The sequence below is a fragment of the Ammospiza nelsoni genome, chromosome 12 (assembly GCF_027579445.1).
Source record: "Ammospiza nelsoni isolate bAmmNel1 chromosome 12, bAmmNel1.pri, whole genome shotgun sequence".
In the NCBI taxonomy this organism is placed as follows: domain Eukaryota; kingdom Metazoa; phylum Chordata; class Aves; order Passeriformes; family Passerellidae; genus Ammospiza; species Ammospiza nelsoni.
This window is the reverse complement of record NC_080644.1, coordinates 7,706,906-7,728,714: the sequence shown is the minus strand read 5'-3', so window position 1 is coordinate 7,728,714 and position 21,809 is coordinate 7,706,906. Positions and strand designations below refer to the sequence as shown.

Genomic DNA, 21,809 nt, shown 5'->3' with positions numbered 1-21,809 from the left:
CAGTGGCAGAATCATTCCACTGACTCACACCGTGCTCCGTGGTTTGCCACTGCTTGAAATGTTGAAAATCTTCTGTCTTTCCTTACTAAAACATCATGGTTTTTTATTCTGGATAATAATGGTGTTGCACTAGCAGCTTTGTCTTCCAGCCCTGCTCCTGGTAGTTTTGTTGCACAGAGAATGGATTGTAACAACATTCTGTGCTTTAATTAAACATTTCTCTTTAACTCTGCATTTGTTGGTGTGACTATTGACATTTTTCCCCCCTCAACAATTTGCACCTATAAACAGATAAATTTTGCCCATCATGTCCAGACCCTACATTTAATTAATCCCACTCATTTACGAGGATGCAAAACAGACTCGTGCCTCTCAGCTGCAGAACAACACAGTCCCTACAAGGAGAGATCTTTCATCTGCTTTTCCTCCATGTCTCGTGTTACTATGGGAACATTACAGCTGGTGAGTTTCCTGGGTCAGAAAGAAGAGGAGGGGGAGGAAATCAGTCTGCAGAACGGTTTCTAATTTTAGACCTGAAGGCAGTTATATTTTCAACACTTTGCTTCTGAGGAAGCTCATCACAGAGGAGATGCTGAATGAGAGGTGACTGCAGGCGTTGGGCTGCGCCGGCGCTGTGCTCACTGGCATTGGGATGCTCTTTCCTACTGACCAAACACATCTCCCGGTTGCTCAGGAACATAAAGGGGTGAAAAAACACCCACAGCAGACACAGGCATCCAAAAGGGGAGGGTGGGTGGTAACAGAGCTTCAAAAGCTGCCCCAGTCACTCAGTCACAGGGTGATGTTGGCATCCACCCCAGACAAGGAGAACATGAGGCTGTGCTGATGCCCAGGAGGAGAATCCTTGTCCCTGATCATGCAGCCCAGGAGGAGCATCCTCATCCCTGACCGTGCAGCCCAGGAGGAGAATCCTTACCCTTGATCATGCAGCTCCCACCTCAGCTCTCCCACAGAGATGCTTCACATAACCACGAAATTTTATTAATTATATCTACATCTGCTTTCACTGCTACAACTATACCCATCATTTCTAGCCTCTGACGCTGCTGAAAAACACTTCAAAACCTTCTTATTCAAAGCCTCAGAAATAGGAAAAACAAACAAAACAAGCCAGCTTGATTTACTGCAAGGAGTAAAGAACCCTGAAGTTTTATGTGCCCAGAGTGGGGACCTGACTAATGATGTTAATGCCTGAGGTTGGCCATAGCAGAAACAGCTCCTAATAAAAGCTTCCTGGTAGAGCTGCAACCATTATTCTTTGACTAATACATGTTAAACCAGTTTCCCAAAAGGAATAAGCTACAGGAGTGAAAAGATGCATTTCTTTGGCAGGGAATATTCTGGCTCCAAGCTCCACTGCATGACTCTGGCTCTCCAATGCAGGGCTGGAGTCTCAAGAGCTGCACCCACAACTCCCAGCCCCACCTGGGAATAGCCACAGCTTAGAGCTGCCTCATGCTGGACAATGAGGGTCATCTGCTGCTCCCCCCAGTCACCCCATTTACTGAGACCCCCAGCACAGCCAGGGAAAAGGAATGCTGAAAGAATTGTTTGCATTAGCCCCCTTGGCAAACACAGAATCCATCACTTTCCTGGGCAGTCCTGCAGGAAGAGCTGCCTGGTGACCCCCAGCTTCCCTCACTACTGCACATGGAGCAGCACATACCAGCCAGATGGTTCAAACCCCAGAGCAGGGGGAACAAACCCTTTCTCCAGCCCCCACAAAACAGTAGAGGGGTGAAGCTTTTGCCAGGAGCATTGGTGGAGCAATAACAGAGGGCTCCAACAAACCCTCAAGCCACCAGCAGCACAGTCAGTCCTTGGCAACCCCTCCTGCTGCTCACCCAGCAAAAGATTTCCCAGCCTGCCAAGGTTCCAGTGTTAAAGAAACTTTCCTGAACAGGATTATCCCAGCTGTTAAGGGTTCTGGATTGCAGTTTCCTGCTCTGGATATACTCCTAAAGCCACTAGAAATTCAGAGCATTAGATATACAAGTTGCAGAAGTGACAAGTGCCATTGAGAAGATGCTGCCTTCTCTTTGGAAAAGGCTCCTCTACTGCTTCCCCCTCAGTCCCATGTGATGAGCAGCACGATGGAGGCCAGAGCCCAAGAGGAAAAGCCTTTCCCAGGGAAACAAGATGACTTTTCCACTTCTCTGTGACCCTGGGCTTGCTGTACCAGCTCTCCATGCAGCAGCAAGCTCTCATCACTCATTCTTGCCACACTGTTTTCTTTCTCAAGGCAAGCAGAGGCCTGGGACCGTGCCAGATCACAGAGCCCTCGGTAAGGTGCCAAAGAAATGAATGCCTCCCAGCAGAGCAGAGTACACACAGAAGTGATGCCCAAACGGGAATGAAAAGGGGCCGTAAACTTTACTCAGTCCAGAAGGTGTTTGCTCAGGAGCCAGAACAAAACCTTGTACCAACACAGCCTGTTCTGCCACCTGTGGGCAAAAGGATGGATGGAGACACCGAGTCCCAGCAGTGCAGGAGCCCTGGGGTGGCACAAAGCAGATGCCAGCACAGGGGAATTGTCCCTCATCCCATCCTGCAGGTAACAGGGTCCCACAGAGCCCAGAGCCTGCTCTGCCAGCTCCAAGGTGTGCTGGTGTCAGAGAACACGAGCAAAGGGCTCTGAGCTCCTGCTCCTGGCTCCTGAGCAGGCTCCAAAGCTCCACAGCCTTCACTCTTGCTGGCACCTCACCCCACTGGGGTCCAGCTGGTGATGGGGCTGTACCCAGCCCAGGGCTTCAGTGTCACTACACAGAAGCAGCATTTCTGCCCAGGACAAGGCTTGTGTCACCAGCAGCTGAACTGACCCTGGGGAGCTCAGCACCACAGGCAGCATCAGCCTGCACCATGCTGGGAGCCAAAAGAGCTGTTTGAACTCCCCAGGACACCCATCTTCAATGGTCTTCAACCCACCCAAAGTCTTTCTGCCGGACACAAGGCAGACCAGCCACGTGGTGACAGTGTGTGACACCAGGTTTGTGTTTGGCACAGCTCAGGAGTGCTGGGCAGTTCACACAAAGAGGGACCCCCAAAGGGCCCAGCACCTCCTCTGCCATGCTCAGAGACCCCTCTGCAGCATCTCACGGTGATGCTGGGAGCTCCTGCAGCAGGACAGGTTTGGCCCCACAGTACTGAGCTGTTCCTTCCTTCAGGCAGAAATGCAGGGTGGAATTTGCCCCATCCCTCACCTGCTCAGTGCCAGACTGCCACAGCCTCTGGGACACAAGCAGTAACTCACACACTTGTCATGTCATCCAGTGCTGGGAAAAACTGGGGTTGGAGAGGCCATTTAAAACCTGAGACTTGTAATTTATTTAACACAGAATAATTTGGGTTTTTTAAAATCCAAAATGCTGGGATTCTTATCACTGTGACATGCAGAGACCAACAGGCTGTGACATCAGCCTAAGCAGACATGGCTCTGGCAGGCACATGGGTGTTCTCCAGGGCTGTCAGACCTCTAGGTCCTCTGCTAAGGAAGTTTTCCCTCCAGATTCTATTTGGAAATGCTTCATGACCTTTGGAAATTCGATTTAATTTTGATTTCTGCTTGTGGATTAGCATTTGGTCAGCAGGTTATCAGGCCAGGGGGAGCCACTGAAAGTTCAATTTTTTTTCTCAGGAAGTTAAAGTGGGAAGACTTTTCAAACCCAAAATATTGATTGTCACAAAGGAACAAGGTCCCAGAGTGGAGGCAGGACAGAAGCTCACCTTGAGAAGCATCAGAAACCAGAACCTCATTCCAAGCACTAAAAAAGTAGGAACATTTATTAAAAGAGTTACATGACAAATGTATGCTGAGCTCCCACTCAGCACTTCACATCCTCCTGGACAAGGATGGGGCCATTCACTTCAGAAGCCACATGCAACAAATTCACTTTTCCATTCTACCAGGAAAAATTTTACCTCAGAACAAATTTCCCAATTTCACTTCAGCACCACATTCAACTGCTGTGACTGTGACCCCAAAATCACACCAGCTTCTCTAAATAAATGTTTGTACACAGAGCTGCCAGTCAGGTTTGCAAGTGTCAAACTGTACTCACACAAACCAATTCATTTTAAAGTATTTTAAAGTATTATCAAGAGCCTTGAATCAAGTTTAGTAAAAAAAAGCAGATAATGCTGATGCTGGCATTCCATTCTTGCTGCTCTCTTCCTCTCTCTGCCCCCACAGTCCTCTCCATGCCTCCGGCTGCACAGCTCACACCAGAAACACGATCAGGCCCTGGAGGAGAGCAGGGAGAAACACAAACACATTATTTCCCATCAAGGGATGTTGGTTCACAACACACAGCAAAGACAGAACCCTCCTGCAGAAGTCCTCATGTCCAGTTTGTAATAAGGAGGGCACAGAACTCTTTGGGAGGTGTTGGGGAATATTCTGGCTGCTCCAGGACACCTCCAGGGTGATCAGGGCTGGAACTTGGGGCAATTCAGGATTCTTTGGATGGTGCCACTGGAGAGGGCTTGTCTGAATGCCTGGATCCACATCAGAGCTGCTCCCACTGAGTTCTTCAGAAAGAAAAGTGGGCCTGGACAGGGAACTGGGACGTGCCCCAGTGCCTGAGCACTGCTCATGGTGCAGCTGGGCCCACACCTTGTGTGGGCATCACATCCTCAGGAACATTCCCTGGCCAGGGAGGTCAGACAGAGCAGCCCTGTCAGTCTTTCAGGGATTGAGTTCTACAGCCCTTGCACACACAGGCAGCACCAGCAGGGTTCTGTGACCGGCCCTGGAGCCTCACAGGAAGGAGCAACCATCGGAGCACTCACCGCTTTTATCTGGAAATCCACATTCACCAGGGGAATGCGCAGCACCTTGGGCAGAGGGATCCCCATGCTCAGGGCACCTGCGGGGACAGACAGGTCCTCAGCCCAGCACAGGGCTGCTCCAGGGAGGGCACAGGGAGCAGGGATTCTCAGCCACCACTGTGTGCTTGGCTTTCCTCAGTTCTCCATCACTGACTGCTGCCAGAACCGATGCTGGGGTGGGATGGTGCAAATATAAGGCTGGACTTTTAACTACATCCTCAAAATTGGGATTTCAGGGTTTTAATGGCTCCAGCACTCCTTATACATCTTCCAAACCCACCCACCCACACACACACACACAGAGCTCCCTCTTCCCTCCTCGCCCACAACTCCAAGTGCTCCCATCATTGCAGCCATCCAGGTCACCTTACCATTGATGGCAGGCATGAACGTTTCCACAAGCAAATTGCTGCAGTGGGGCTTCAGGGTGGAGATCTGAATCAGAGAAGGAACAACCACATGAGCAGCACTGCCTGGCCCACACCAGCAGCAAGCAGGACCCTTGGGACTGCAAACCACTGCCCACTGACACAGCAAAAGAACAGTCTCTCTTCTCTTTGAAGTGAATCTACTTTTTTTCTTCAATTTGTATTCAATCCTTCCTTTAGAAAAACTTCTGCCTCGTGACACTTCTGCTGCAGCTCAGTGTGAGCTTTGCCCAAGCAGAGGTGAATAAACAAACAGATTTCAGCTTTACATTTTCTTTATTAGAAAAGGCAGAAGGGAAAAAGAAACCCCAGTGACAGAGGAATTGCTACAACCTACACCACAGAGCAGCTAACAGCTCTGACCATCAGCAGGGGCAATCCATCACAGCATCCCACAGCCACTGCCTGGCTCCCTCCCTCCCCAGGAGCCACAGGACATCATGCTCGGCTGCTCTCCCTGCCCAGTAAGGCCCAGACTAGTGTTAGAGACTTACATCACTGATGCCAACATCAGAAGACTCCAAGGAGAGGGAAGTGCTGCAGGGAAAGGAGAGCAAAGAGCAGGTCAGACACAAGGCACCAGCCAGAGCTCACAGCCAGACCCAGCCGCCTCCAAGCACACTCAGCCCCTGGGCACAGACCCACAATGGGACACCTGCATTGTGACATGAAAAACAGGGGCTGGCACACTTGCAAGAGAGAAAAGAAAACAGGAAAATAAAAGCTTAACCTAATTTTAATTTGCTTGTCAACGATGCAGCACTGCAGCAGGGCACACACAGCTCCTGGCTGCACCTTCCCTCTCCCTCCCTTCACTTTCAGGAAGGAAACAGCTCCTGCCCAGCTGGGAGCAGAGCTGCTGGAACCCCGTGGCAGGGGGCTGGAACTGGATGATCTTTAAGATCCCTTCCAACCCAAACCATTCTGTGATTCTATGTAAAAGCACACAGTCTGGTGAATTTGCTACAGCTCCTCATCTATCACTGCAATCACACAACTATCCATACCTAAAATGGATGCTTTATTTCCACTTTCAATTTCTCTTTTCTACTTCTATTGAATCTTGTTATACCCTTGTCTATTGAATTAAAAGCCTTTTGACGCATTTCTATTCCCTATATCACTGCATACAAGCTATGCCAATTTTGCTTCTAAATCCAGCTCTTTGACAACCTAAATGGCCCAAAATCCTCAAACCTCCTGCTATAAGGAATGCTCTCCAATCTTTAATCATGCCTTGACTGGCATTAATGACAGCACTTTCCTTTACTGCTTTATCATTCATGTCCAATATCAGGCATTTCAAACCACTGCCCAGGATCAAAGTCAAGCTGACAGTCTTGCAATTATTCAGGTTACCTCATTCCTCCTTGTTATAAAACTGACACACTTTTCCTCCAGCCTCTTAAAACTTTCCAACTGCTGCAATCCTTCCTGAACTACCCCATCCACCTTATGCCATCAGTCAGGTATGAAATTCTCACATTCAGATGAAATGTCTAGTTTACAGACACAGAAAACATTTCAAGGCAGGAGCCCCAGAGCCAACATTGCAGCACAGAGAATGCCCCCACCTGTGTGAGGGGACAGCTCACCTGCCCAAGGCCAGCTGCAGCATCAGCCTGCCCCCAACAATGGACACACGGACATTTAGAGCAAGGTCCTGCAGGCAGAGAGGGAGAGGATCAGCAGATGGAAACATCCCCATCCCAGCCACCTCTCACCCTGGCTGCACCCCTCTGAGGCAGCTCCATGCACACTTACAGCCTTCAGCAGCAGGAAGTTGAGGATGGATCCATCTAAGTGGTTACCAAACAGCTGAATCAGGACTGACAGCTTGACACTGGCTTTGTTTTCTTCCAAGAGGATGAGCGGGTTCCCTCTCAACACCAGTTTGATGCTCAGAGGACTGGTCCCACTGCAGGCGGAGCACTGTGGGAATTGGGGACGCATGGAGGTGGCTGCTGGCACCCCACACAACAGCCAGGCAGGGACTGGCAGTCCCTGGGCAGACTCTCACAGCCCCATGGCTCCACAGGGCCTCCCCAAGGTCACACACACCCTGGACAAGCCAAATTACAGGTCCAGCAGCATGGATGAGCTCTCCATGCCGAGGGCAGAAGGGATGAGGAAGGCAAGGTGGACACAGAGGGGGCTGTGGGTGTCAGAGGGTGCCCAAGAAATGGGATACACAGGAAACAGGAGATAATTGTCAGCTTTCCATGGCAATGGCTACAGGCTGAGAGAAGGATTTCCCCTGTTCAGGGAGCAGGAGAAGGCTGGAACAGACAATGGCACACAGGAGAGCAGGGCAGGGCTGTGCAGAGCCCCAGTCCCTCTCCCATTCCCATCAGCTGGTCAGGCAGCAGGACAGGCTCAGGTGCAAGAGAAGGGGAGCAGGAGACTGGGGACCTTTGGGAGGGGCATGATGGCACATCCCAGGTGCATCCTGGAGAGCTTTACACAAACCCTTGAGCCAGAGCAAGCTGCTCACCCCAGCAGGAGCGATGGTCCACACGGCCTCGCGCAGGCGGCTGGCACCGGAGAACTGAGGGGACAGAAAACAACAACACCCATCAACAACCCAGCACCAACAACACCCATCCTGCTGGGCCACCCCATCCCACAGTGCCCTGAGCCCCCCACTCTCCCCAGTGCTCTCTGGGTGACTCCTGGTAGTTGTTAAGGTGGAAGGTGATGCTCCCCAGAGGCTTTCAACACCTGCCATGTGTGGACCCCAACACTTCCCATGGAAAGCACAGATCAGAGGCATGGGAAATGCAAACACCCAGGGGATGGCACTGCAGACATGGACATGCAATGTCTTTTCTCTGTGGCACTTTGCAGACTCTTTGAAAGGCTGACAGCCTGCAGGAGTCCACGGCACAGGCAGTGCACAGCTGCTCTCCACTGGTGTCCCCAGGGGTGTCCTTGCAGACAAGAGCACAGCTGGGCAGTGCAGGTGCTATTGCAGCTCTCTGAGAAGGGCAGGAGGGAGGCAGTGCTGGGGTCAGCACACACACAATGCACACAGCCAGGGACAGGCACAAACAGCCCTCCCTGGAGCCGTTACCTGTCCCTTGTCACTCGTTCCAGCATGAAACACTGCCCTGCTGTACTCACCACGTCTGGCGTGCAGGGGAAGGTCTGTGGGGGCAGCTGGAGCAGCAGGGACAGGACTGCATTGAGGAAGCTCTGGCGCATCACCAAGAGCAGCAGTCGGTCCATCAGGGGAGGCAAAGCAGAGGGGGACGAGTCGTGGGGGATGGTGCTGCCTCCCACCTGCTTCACCACGCCCTGCAAGGAGAGGTGAAACAGGCATCAGCCCTGAAAGCCTCAAGGCACAGTCAGATCTCACAGGAGGGCAGTGGTGCCAGATGAACATCCCTCAGGAAAGCACCAGACTCGAGCAGGTGACTCTGTTTCATAGATGGAAGGAGCTGACAAGGGTGAGCCAGAGTAACTGAGGTGCCATTAGCTAACACCAGAAAATTTATTACTAGCTAATAAGAAATGTTATTATTAGCTAATAACACACTGTCCACATCACAAATCAGTGCTTCACTCCATCCCTGAGGTCTCACTCCAAGCACCGAGGGGTGATGGGGCTGTGATCCCACAGTGATCCCAGACCTGCCCCAGCCACCCTCCAGCTGCACAGACATCCACACTGACACTGGCTTTTTGCTAGGGAGACTGGTTCTGACCATCCGGGGGGGTTGGGGGCAAAGGCTCCTCCCAATGAAGTCATTTCACCAAAGTTAGTTCAGCAGCATGGGTTTCACAGGCTGCAGTGTTTGCTATCACAAACTCCTCTTTAGTGCTCATGTCCCACTGGCTTCTGTCCAGCTGCTCACTTTTTTAAGCTCTCCTGGTAGCAAGCAGCTTGCTTTCTGTTGTTTGGGTTTTTTTTCCCTCACAGTGAGACAGAAGTAAAAAATGTATCTGTTAGCCTGGTTCAGCATTCACCCATTGCAGAGACTGAACAGCAGAGGCAAAAAGCACCAGCAGCAGGTCTGCAGGGCAAGAGAAATGAAGAGAACAACTCATGCCATGAGAAGGAGAACTGCTCATCCCAGCAGATACATCCAACAGACACAGCCTGGGGCAAACTCAGGGTGGGTTGGCATACAGAGCACAAGAAGAAAAGCCCACACAATCACTTGGTGGTGATTTGGATAAAGATCTAAACATTTGGAGGTGCATTTCCAGGACAAATCATTAGCCCAGCTCCTCATGGGATTCTACAGCTCCCACGGGACGAGGAATGCACAGCCAGGTTCCCAGGGTCCTGCTGCCCAGCATTAACTTACATCTAAATCCAGCCCGAGGAACTTGCCAGAGGTGTAGGGGATGCTGGCCAGCTGGTAGTGGATTGTTCCCGCTGTGCCCACGGGGATCACGGCTACACACAGGAAAAGGATTGTTACAGCACCAAAGGATTGTTACAGCACCTGGAAATCAGCAACAACACAACCTCCCCTGGCCCCCACACCCTCAAACAGGCCCAAGCATTCAGGGCTCAGGGGTGCTTGCTGATACTCCAAAAGGCCAGAACATCCCCAAATTCAGCTTGGTGGGATCTGCCTTTGGGATATAGCACAAAAAGAGCATCAAAGACAATAAGAAAAATCCAAAGGTGATGCATAGAAATGGAATAAGGAGGGCTTAGGTGGGAGCAGTTCATTGGAATGCTGGGGTGTGAGTTCCAGGCTCACCAACAGCCCTGCAGAAGTGCTGGACTTCTCCTGATGCACTGATGGACTTGGTGTGGGTAAATGGGTCTTGTTCCCACTGTGGGAAACACGGGGCAGCAGTGCCTCACCCTCCACAAGCAACTCACCATTGAGAGTGCTCAGGAGATGGATGTTCACAAGGTTCATCACAATATCCACCACGGGGCAGAGCTGCAACACAAAGCACACATGGGACTGCTCACCCCGCTCACCACCGACCCTGCCCACAGGCCCTCCTTTCCCCACCAGGGGAAAAGCTGCATGGCAATAGACACAGCTGGGGTGCTGGGAAAGGCTTGGGGCACTGGAGCATCCCTGGAGCTGTGGGACCACACTGGAGGGGAGTTTTGATCTGAGGCACTGCCCTACAGACAGCAGTGATGTGGGAGAGCAGCACAGAGAGGCAGTGGATCTTGCTGTGGCCTCACAACCAGTTTTTCCCAGTATTTCCCAGTATTTAACCAGTTTTCCCCAGTATTTCTGTGCCTCAGCTGTGATAGGAGGACAATCCTCAGCCATACCAAAGCGGGCAGAGTCGCTGTCAGCTGGCGAAGCACCAGCTCATTCACTGACAGGGTGAGCAAGCTGGAAAAAAAAAGGAAAAAGAACTGCAAATCAGCACAAACAACGCTCCAGGACAGGAGACAAAAAGATCTCCAGCCTTCATTTTGCATTCTCCTACACCCTCAGTCATCCCTTCAGGGCCAGTGCTGTGGCTGATGCTCACCAGAGCAGGGGCTGGAGATACAATATTATATATATATATATATATATATGTGTGTGTGTGTGTGTGTGTGTATGTATGTATATATTTATATATATTTATTTATATATTTTATATGTATGTTATGTATATATATGTTATATATATGTGTGTTATATATATATATATTTATATATATATATATATATATATATATATATATATATTCTCTCCTCACCCCACTAAGGAGAGAATTTCACTCATTGCTGAAAATCACAGAATCATTAAGGTTGGAAAAGACATCTAGACATCTAAAATTATCAAGTCCAACCATCAGCTCTGCACTACAACCATGTTCCCCACTAAACCACATCCTGAAGTGCCATGGACACATTTTTTAGCACTTCCAGGGGTGGTGTCTCTACCACTTCCCTGGGCAGCCTGTTCCAGTGCTTGACAACCCTTTCTGTGAGGCAAATTTTTCCTTCAGCTCTCAGGGAGCTTTCACTGCATGAAAAGAGTGAGCCTCTCACAGTCTAACCTTGTGCTTGGTATCTCCCTCAGGTATTTAAATCAGTGCTGTAGTTAAGGGAAGAGGGAGCTGTTAGGAAATATCTTCATGTTAGTTACTGGGAACAAACAATTTGCATCTGGAATAACAAGAGGAGAAATCTGCTGTGTGACATTTCCACACTGCTGCTGAATAACTCACTCAGGACCTGTGATGCCTGCAGCAGCACAGAGGCAGTTTTGTCTGATAATCAATATATTTCTGGACTGTTGAGTTGGCAAGACCCAGACAGCAGGAATTCATAGAGCACCTCTTATTTATGCCCAAATTCTGCCTACAAATGGATCTGAGGAGCTGCCATGAAGTCATTTGTGTATATCTACATTTCCCTCACCCCCCTAGGAGTTCACTTCCTGCAAATCATCACTTTAATCCTGTTAAAAATCAAACCATGACCCTCAGAGCAGGTGAGTTGTGTTCCTCTGTTCACTCACACAGCATTTTTCAAATCAGCTGCTGCACTGATTGAAATATAATGCATAATGCAAAAATTAATTAGGAGAATTTAGATGAACCTGAAAAGTAAGTAATTCAAAAGCAATAGAAGAAAATATTTCCCATTATCAATTTACAGCTGAGTTCATCAATACATGAAGTCAGCAAATCCTTGCTGTCAAGAATTTAATAAGACTGAGCAAGAGATGGGACATTTGCATGGAATTACACACAACCACAGCAGTCAGAGGGAAACTCCACATGCCAGGCATGGGACAGCAGCCAAAGGCAGAGTACAAAACCAGGGAATGTAATGGTCCTGTTTTCCTGGAATCCTCCCAGCCCCATTACTCCTATCCTTTGGATATCAATTCTCCAGCTAAGTCTAGAGAAAGTGTGTTGGGAAAGGTACCAAACCTCATGCTTCACATCTTAAAATTTCCACAGGCAAACAGAGCAAATTAACCCTCATCCCACTGATGCAATTGGCATTGGCAATAGGGAGGAAATTCCATCCCTGAGGCCTGGCTCTGTATCAGCGAGCACTGTCTGTGTCCTGGCACACTGCACATGTCAATAAAGAGGAGAGGATTGCACATAACAAAAACATAAATCCACGGGCACCTACCCAGAAAGGACCTTGATCTTTATGGCCCCAAGAATGCAGAGGCAGTCTTCAGTGACAACCTGGAACGTGCCAGATTCAAAATTCGTGCATTTAATGTTTGCAGTAATGTTCACCTCCACTAAGATATCAATGAGTTCTGAGAGCAGGCCAACCAAGCTGCAAAAAAAGCAAAGGGGATTATTGCATCTCTCAGCCTCTACACACAGAAACTCACCAAAGCCAGGAGAAACAGACTTTTCCATTTCCTGCAATGCCACAGGTCATCTTTTGGTGTGACTGTGTTCACAGGGGTCTTAGAATGAGGGAAGAGATGAGGATCTGACTCCATGTTTCAGAAGGTTTGATTTATTATTTTATTATATATATTATAATAAAACTATACTAAAATAATAGAAGAAAGGATTTCATCAGAAGGCTAGCTAAGAATAGAAAAAGAAAGAATGATAACAAAGGCTTGTGGCTCGGACAGACAGTCCAAGCTGGCTCACTGTGATTGGCCATTGATTAGAAACATCCAACATGAGCCAATCCCAGATGCACCTGTTGCATTCCACAGCAGCAGATAACCATTTTTTGTATTTTGTTCCTGAGGTCTCTCCGCTTCTCAGGAAGAAAAATCCTAAAGAAAGGATTTGTCATAAAACACATCTGTGACATTTTGGTGTCTGTTTTGCTCTGTGACTTTATTATAGGTAACAAACAAGTGTTTGTTAATCCTTAAGAGATGCAAAATACGCCAGGGTAGGGGCTTCCCTCACTGAATCCCCACTCACCAGTTGCCTCTGAGCTGCAGCTTTGCCCCGATGGTCAGCTGGACCCCGATCCCTGGCAGCAGCACCACCGACAGCCTGGGCACCCGGACCTTGATGAGGTGCAGGCTGTGAACAACAGCAAGGGCTGGCACAGATTAAAAACACCTCCCAGCAGCTGAGCAGCTGCACCCAGGGAGGACCCACAGCACCCACAGCTCCCCAGACACCTTCAGATGGAGGTACAAGGGTAAGGGACAGCTGGCTACAAGAAGCCTAGAACAAGACTGGGGTGGAAGCTGACTTTGGAGAGCTGTCTGCTTTTTCCCCTCTGTGGTGCCTTTTGCCTTTCTCAGTGCTGCCAGGCATTAACAACACCACCAGAGCTGTCACTCTGCACCAACAGCCTGCAGGGTCCCTTGCTGGGACCACACTAACATTGTTGGGTCAGAATTTCAGTACCACAATAAACCAAGGATATCAGCCCAGGCCAACCCTGCCAGGGACAGCTCAGCTTGTCTTGTTCAGAAGTGATGCTGAAGGAGCACTCGCAGGGAAGCACTTACTCTGTGATGCTGGTGGGAGAGCTCAGCTGACTCCCTTCACCCATGATGTTGGGAACCACGAGACCCTGCAGGTGCTGGTGGATGAGCCCACTATGAATTATGGCATCTGAGAGAACTGGAAAACATCTCTGTGTGAGGACCAGCCTGCAGCAGTGACCTCTGCCCCCTCAGACAGACCCATCCAAAGTCCTTCCACTCCCCAGGACTCCTCATGGAGAGACATCAGCTGTCTCCATGCAGTAAAATAACACACGGATGGTATTTTACAACTTTGGTGCAACAAACCAAAGCTGCCCTTGGTGAAGTAAACAGGAAAGCATCCCAGACTCCAATTCAAACATCACAGCTTGGCTGTGCACTGCCAGGAGCACCAGTGACCCCACTCAGAGGCTGGGTTCCACTCACAACTCATCTCCCCTTTGTCAAAGAGGTTCTTACTTGTTGATTTTTGCCTGTTTATTTTTGCTTTCGGCTTTTGGAGTTTTTTTAGTAGAAACAACTTGAAACAAGCCTGAACGTTGCAAATATTATTATGTCTGCTACTTCACAGCAGCTGTTTGTCAAACATCAGCTGCTCCAATATGGAAATGAGAAACTGAGAAAAAAAGAGGAAATAACCCAGATCTAGCCCTGAAATTCTGTGTTGCTGCTTGGAGCTGAAACGTGCCCCAGTTCTGGAGCAGAGATTTCCCTGACCCATGAATCTGGTGATGGCTCTCAGGGGCTCTGAGCAAAGCCTGCAGCCCTGAGAATTATGAAATAAAGATGATGGGGAGTAAAACTCAGGAAGTTTTACGCCCCACAGAGCTTTCAAAGCAAACACAACTTGGAGGTGTTTTTTGTAGTTACCACTCTGCATCGCCCGCGGGCTCACAGCACAGGACAGGCCAGACAAGACTTCCTGCGAGGGTGAGAGGAGGCCACAGAAAAATATGATCCCAAAAAGCTTCAAAACCTTCATCTCCAGAAGATTCCCCTGCTGGCAACGGAGACATCAGAGGGGACAGTGAGGAAAAAACTCTCAGAAGCGGCCCCAGTGTCTTTATGAGGAAAGAAGTCAAGAAAGGAATCCCTCCTTTACTCTTTATCTGGATCATAGGAGACTCTGTTCAAGCCCAGAGCAAGAGAACCTTCTTCATGTCCACACACATGGACAGGCTCCATGTGTGGGTCAATAAAAGCACTTTCCTCATCCCTTGTGACTGGCCCAAAATGTTCACACAAAAGAAGCCAAACTTGATGTTTAAGCTATTTCTGTATCCCTGCAATACACAGGTACAGGTCTTTTGGTGAGGGGCTTTGCCAAGGGAAGCATCTGAGGATTATCTGTGCTCCTTCTACCTTTCAAAAGCAATAAACTAAAGCACAAGTGATTAAAAAAAAAAAAAAAGCCAGCTAGAAGTTATAACTTAATAACTACTAACATAAATTTAATTATGACATAGCAGACATAGGGAGGTGATCAGGAGCTTGGTGCCCAGCACAATCTCCAACCAAAGCAGTCAAGCACTTCCAGCATGAGGACCCTGCCACTGCAGCTGTCACCCTGCCACCACACCACCAGCACCTGGAGGACGTTACCTGACTCAGCTGCAGCCAGCTGGGATGGGCTCTTGGCTCCACTCAGGCTCCTCTGGACTCCTCGGGGCTCTGTGATGTCCCTTTGTTCCCCACAGCTGAGATGAAGGTAGCATCCCTTATATAAAATCTGCAGCAAGTGGACACACCTCTTCTGCTCAGCCTCCCTGCCCCATGATCAGCCATCCCTTTGCTCCTGCTCCTGGAAAGCACCACCCAGACACCAATTTTCTTGTTAGAAACAAGGCAGCATCACTGCATCACCAACCCCTGAGTCGCTGCTCACTCGGCCTCCAGATGCTGCTTTCGGGCCACTCCATCCCCTTCTAGAAAGGGTGCCCTGCACAAGTGCATCCAATGGAGACCCTATGACCTTAAAAACAACCTTTTTAGGAAATAGTGAGAATTACTGAAGACTCCTAGCAGAAGGCTGATGTAACTTCCCATACAGGAAGGCAGCACAGAAAGAGCACAGGAACAGGGCTCCAGACGACTTAGACCTAGAATATCTATTTTTGGCAAAGTGTCAGATTTAAGACTCATTCCTGTTTCAAGTGGATTCCTGGGAAATTGTTTTCATGACAAACAGCAATGCTGAGAGTTGCAGAGACCTGATAAAGCTTGGCATTTAGATTGATTTCAGATGGGTCTGTAAAGTGCCATGTAAAAAGTGAAGTTGTATTGAAATGCACAAAGCCAACGATTAACATAGTTTTGAATAAGCAACACTTATGGTAGCTGAACACTGGTAGCAGCAGCATGGATTTCAAAGGAAAGTCTCATCCTGCAGGAATAAGGCTCTCACCCCTCAGCAGATGCCTTGGCTGGGATAGCAGAAGTTTCCATTGTGCAGGGCCCTGGGAAGATCTTATCTGGGCACTTTGTTTGGGTCTGGTCACCCGTGCTCAGCTGGGATGGACGTGGGGAGCAGCAAAGGGCTGCTGAGAGCTGGGGAGCTGCAGAGGGGCTGGTGTGCTCAGCCTCATGGAACAGGGAGCAGCAGAGATACAATCATCCTCCACAAACACGGCGGAGGAGAAGGAAGGAGAGAGGGAGTGGAGCTGCCTGGGCTCAGGGACAAGGCTGGCACAGGAACAAACAAGGCTGATATGTTTAAGCTGAAGTTAGGAGAAAGCTGCAACCACCACAGTGAGTTTAAGGCTAGTTGTCCCCTGGGAATACAGAAGGCAGAAAAATACACTCAAGATTCACTTCAATACTGCACGAGGTGTGTTTCAGGAGCAGCAGCAAAGTGCTTGCACTGGTTCCTCAGCATGTGCTGCCCTTTGCTCAATGGAGCAAACTTTGGCTTGTCACAGACACTTGTTTTGTTTAACACTCAACCAGCACTGCATTTGATGTGCTGGTGGCAGTCTAGTCCCAAAAACAAGGGATGAACCAGATGATCTTAACAGGCACCCCATCCGTGCTGCTCCTTTTGTGTCCCCTTTCAGAGATCCAAATGCACCAGGCTGAGCAGTCACCATGAGCACACCCACAGTGAGGTGTCCATGACACTGCTCCAGTGCGCAGGAATATCACTGCTGCCAAAAGCCAGCTGCTGAGCATGAACAAATGTGGATCTCCAGCTGGTTTCAGAGTGTTCCTGTGTGTGCAATAAGCACCTGAGCTACTGTGGATGTGTGCGTGCCCAGCAGAGCCAGGATCCCATCGGATCCTCTCACTGCTCCATGGGATCCATCTCCACACCCTCACGTCCTGCACCACACCTGAACCATGGCACTGACAGCAGCTGTGAGGAACACAGCCCATTTTACACACCCTGGCCATATTTCTTCTTGCTCTGTGACTTTTTCCTCCTCAGTCACATCCCTTGTCTCCCCTCTCATGCACCCATATTTCATCCTCTCCTTGCAGCAGTGATTTAGATATCACTTACCAGGAGGCTGGATTCAGTCCTGCAGTGACAAGGGAAGATATATTAAAATAAAGCATCGCAAGAAATTGTAGAAGAGATTGTCTCAACACAACTGCTGGAAAGCAGAAGGGCTCAAGGAAAGACCAACACCCACAGAGAAGAAATGCTCCACAGCAGCCTCTGGCATCCTGCACTGCCCCAGGCTTGGGGTTCTGCAAGAAGGCAGGTTAAAAAGCAACAGGATCTTTAGAAGAGTAATATTAAAGTAATTAAATGTAATAGTTTTTAAAATATTATTAACTGATTTTTTTCTCTAATATTCAGAACCATGGAAGCCTAGGGAAAACTTAGGAGAATTGTGCCCTACAGGTCAAATTAAAATACTGAGCAAAGCTGAAGATGAAATAAAATCAGGATTTTTGCACTACATTTTAATGACAGATGGTGGTTTTGAGACATTTCAGAGGTTGCAGGCTAGAGGAGCACAGCTTTCCTTCACTGCTATGTGACAAATAAAAACTAAAACTAAAATGTGTAACCTCAGCGTGTTAAAATTCTTTAAGAGGCAAATAGTAACTCCTTGTTTAGAGTATACATAAACTGAATCCTCTCTCTTGAGGTAAAAAGCCTAAATCTGGTGGTAGGGCTTGCAGCCTGGGGTTGAGCTGCTTTGTACAGATGTTCAGCCTTTTCCCTCTCAGGGACACCTCCTAGGAATCTGTGACTGCTTCCAAAGGGATGCTGTGAACATTAATGAACTGCTCAGCCCAGATGTCAATGGAAGTAATTCCCTGATGCCAACAAGAAGGCAGCAGCCCAAGGGGAAAGAGAAAGCACTTGGGGAGGAAAATGACGCAGCAAACTGCTGTGCTGGAACAAAAACTGGGAAAGGGCAGGGGGAACAAAATAAGTTTTAAGTGCTGACTGCAGCTGGGCTGTGAACTCGCAGCCTGGTCTCTGGAATGCTGAAGTCGGGGTGATGAATTGTTTTTCCCATCCAGGATTTTACTGGGGAATGTGGCAGCATACCAGATCTGCCCTGGGAGGGGGACAGGCACCTCAGTCAGGGGCAGCTCAGCCCAGAGCCTGGAAAATAGCAATGGAAAAGGGTGACTCACTGCTCTGGTTCCTCTGCCTCACTGCGAGCTGGTTTGTTCAGGGGAGATTTTTTCCTGCTCTTGTTAATGAAATTGCTCAGGGAAGTGGAAGGAAGGAGCTGTCTTTGAGCTCCCCAATGCAGTGTAAAACGCTGAATTCAGCACCAGGAACATGGCATTAGTGCAGCACTGTCTCTGTGGAGTCACCTGTGTTCTGGTTGGTTTGGGATGGATTAATCTTCCCAGAGCCAGGCTCCAAAACTAATTTTGAGCAAGAGGATTTGCCAAAACTTAAACTAGAATCTCCTAGAAAGGACCTGGAAGGTTTTAGCAAGAACTGAAGGACTCAAATCCTCCTCACGTTTTGGGACTTGACTTGAGCCCAGGATTGACAGAACCCACAATCCCCAGGGCCAGATTTACAGTGGCTGGTTTAGCAGCTCCCATTGTCAGCAGCCCGGGAGGGCAGAGCAGCTTGATTAATACCCATCACTCCTGCAGCACAGCCAGCCCTGCCAAGCCCAGGCTGACCTGGGGCTGCTGCTTGGCACACAAACCCCTGAGCCGTGGCAGGGCGTGCGTGGGCAGACGTCAGAGCCCTCCTTTGCAGCTGTGCCCGTGTCTGATCACTCAGCCCTGCAGTTTCCTACTCGGGCAACTCAAGAAGCAGGAACAGAACCACACAGAGAGCCCAGGCAGGGAAAACAGGGAGAAGGACACAGAGGCACAAGCAGCAGCTGCCAGGAGCTGCCTGTCAGGAGGAGGCAGAGCAGCAGCATTGATTTCTGGAAGCATCTGCAATGCTGAGCATAAACAGCAAAGGCGAGTAAAATCACTGCCATGAGATAAGCACAAATCAATGTCTCCAGGAATTTTATAGACAGGAAATTTTCTTCTTCTGAGACGCCGACAGAAGCAGAAGGAGCATAATGTTATCAGCCTGCAAAAAGGGACAAACTTCATCAGGCAGATGCAGTGAGATGGAAAAGAAATGCACAGAAAACCATCACTCACTGGACACTCTGCAGTGCAAAAATGGAGGCACTTCTGCAGACAGTGTTCAAACCTTGCCCAGAGCTCCCCAATACAACACTGACAGCAGCTCAGGCTGGAGGGCTCACAGGGACACCCAGGGAAGCCCAGGCAGCCTTGCAAATCCCTTCCCAGCTGTTTGGACAGGCACTGGCCTCACCAAGTTTTGCAATATTTTATCAGTATCTGTCAGGGCAGCCAAATTGCTGCCCTGAGCACCTTTCTGGGGGGGTGTTTTGCATCTGGACTTTCAGATTTGGCCCATTCCGGGTTTCTCTGGGGCATCCTTTCTCAGATGGCCCCACACAAGGCACACTTGGTGAGCAGAAGAGGTTGTGACCTTCCTGAAGGACTGCCAGGAGCCTCCAGGACGGACCATAGGGCACACACCAGCTGTCTGCCCCGTGTTTGGGGTGCATGGCCAGAGCCATCCCTGCCTTCTGCAGTGGCTGACCTACACCAGCATCTCTCTATCCTCCCTCCCTTCCTGCTGTTGCCCAGCACTCCCCCAGTAGAGCCTGGGTTCCTCAGTGATGCAACATGCACCTCAAAGTCAATTCCAGTTCTATGTTTTAAGCAAATGAATCCCTCTCCTGCTTTCTTCCCATCACTTCCAATCACTTGCACTGCGAGTGCTGTGAACGCCTCAATTCCTCCTCACTCTTCATTCCTCCAATTTATTTTTTTGCCTTCCTCTCAGTCTGGAAAATGGATTTCTGTCCATTTTGTTGTCTCAGAAAGTGTTGGCACTGTGGTGCCAGTGAAGACTTTTTAAATAAAGACAGCTAATTCTATTTGACTGAAGGATAGTGACACAGACTCAAAGTCATGTTTCTGCCTTGCCTGAGGTTTGGGGAAGCTTTGCTTTACAAAAAGAAAAGCAGTATTGAGTGAAATTGTCCTTGATAGTCTCCATTAATCCCTGGGAAGAATTAACAGCAGCTTTATATTACATTCATACATCTTCTAGAAGCAAAGATTTCAGGCTTTCTGTCTTATTCACAGCTTTTAATAGAGACTTGACACGGTCTCTTTGGACACATCATCAGCACAGGTGGCAGAATTAGTACCCTGCTTTGTCCAGATGCTCCTCGGGGGATAAATTACAGCCCTGCAGGCAGGCAGGGTTTGGAGTCAGCGTTATGGAAATAAATGCTTATATCTAGGAAGACACCGACTGCTCTAAAGAAATTGCAGCTGAAACCAGAGAGTAAGTTCATGTTAAACAAACCTTGCTGATGAGTTAATTAGACTGACAAGCACGGATGAGGTCTAACTCACCCAGGTGCCGTTTTCCTTCCATCAGTTTGGTGATGGTGTGTCGATTCTGTCTTGGGGCAGAAACATCAAAACAACCAACGTGATTCTGAAAGGAGACAAAAAGGCATTAAAGGACAAAGAGGCATTAAAATCCCGAGCAGGCTGGAGGGCAAAGAACAGAGTCACACCACACAGGTAGGCGGCTGTCCTGCCTCTGACAGGGCTCAGAATCCCAGTTCACACCCACAGCTGGTGCCGGTATTTGTGAGCATCCCATCCCGTGTGCACCGAGGAGATGCCACATTTCCCACACATCCTCCCTGGGCCCCCATGCTTCCACACGGAAAAGCCATTCCCATGCAAAGGATGGGCAAGGACCTCGGCTCTCGCAGGGGGAAAGAAGCAGAGACGGGCGTGGGGAGTGCACGGGCCCAGAGCTAACCTGGGGACAAGCCTGGAGGGTTTCTGGTGAAATACACCCACGTAGGGCAGAGGAGAGCCGGGGAAAGGCCGCGGAGCGCACTCCGGGAGCCGGGAGAGCGGCTCGGACCCCAGCGTGGGGCTGGAACCGCGGGACTCGAACCCGCGGCCCCCGCAGCTCAGGGCGGCTCCCTTGGGCTGTGCCGCTCCCTGCTGGCGGCGAGCGGCCCCCGGGGCACGGAGCGGGCAGGGACCCCCGGCCTGAGCAGGGACCCCCGGGTCGGGCAGGGACCCCCGGCCTGAGCAGGGACCCCCGGGTCGGGCAGGGACCTCCGGCTGCCCCCGGTCACCAGGGAGGGAAGGGGGCGCGGGGCAGCGCAGGGCAGGCAGGAGGGCGCTGATGGAACGCTGGGGGTTTGGAGCTGGAACGGAAAATGCACTGGCTGGGAAGGTTCCGCAGGAAAAGGTTCATGAAGGGGATAAAGCTGCTTAAAGCAACTCCCGGTGCAAGCAGATCGATTACTGTGCACCAAACGTAATAAAGACAAAATAGAGAGAGAGCATTTAATTCCCCTTTCACTAAGAAGAGGTATTTGATATCGACCTGACCCATGGCAAGGAGTGCAATGCCAGCCCTGAGCATGGGCACAGCCCAGGGGCTTGGGACACATGCCAGGGCCAGGTAACTCACACTACACATCACAGACACTCAGAGTGCTGGGAACAGACATTTTAGCAGAGCCTGTTTGCTAAAAGAGGGAACAATTAGACCAGAGATAAGGAGGGGTTATTTTTACAATAAGGTTGGTAAGACACTGGCACAGCTTGGCCAGAGAAGCCATAGCTGCCCCATCCCTGGAGGTGCTCAAGGTCAGGTTG

General features: G+C 49.7%; 1 protein-coding gene across 1 annotated transcript; it reads right to left on the bottom strand.

Moving 5' to 3' along the window:
* Positions 1–4,189: 4,189 nt before the first annotated feature.
* On the bottom strand, positions 4,190–14,625 carry LOC132078748 (BPI fold-containing family B member 4-like). Its single transcript, XM_059481057.1, has 15 exons — positions 14,514–14,625; positions 13,665–13,779; positions 13,123–13,227; positions 12,350–12,505; positions 10,534–10,597; positions 10,120–10,183; positions 9,590–9,681; positions 8,400–8,573; positions 7,771–7,824; positions 7,041–7,208; positions 6,872–6,939; positions 5,771–5,813; positions 5,220–5,283; positions 4,810–4,886; positions 4,190–4,261 (listed from the first exon to the last, which is right to left on the bottom strand). The coding sequence occupies exons 1-15, from the start codon at positions 14,623–14,625 to the stop codon at positions 4,238–4,240; spliced, it is 1,380 nt and encodes a 459-aa protein (XP_059337040.1). The 3' UTR covers positions 4,190–4,237.
* Positions 14,626–21,809: the final 7,184 nt, after the last annotated feature.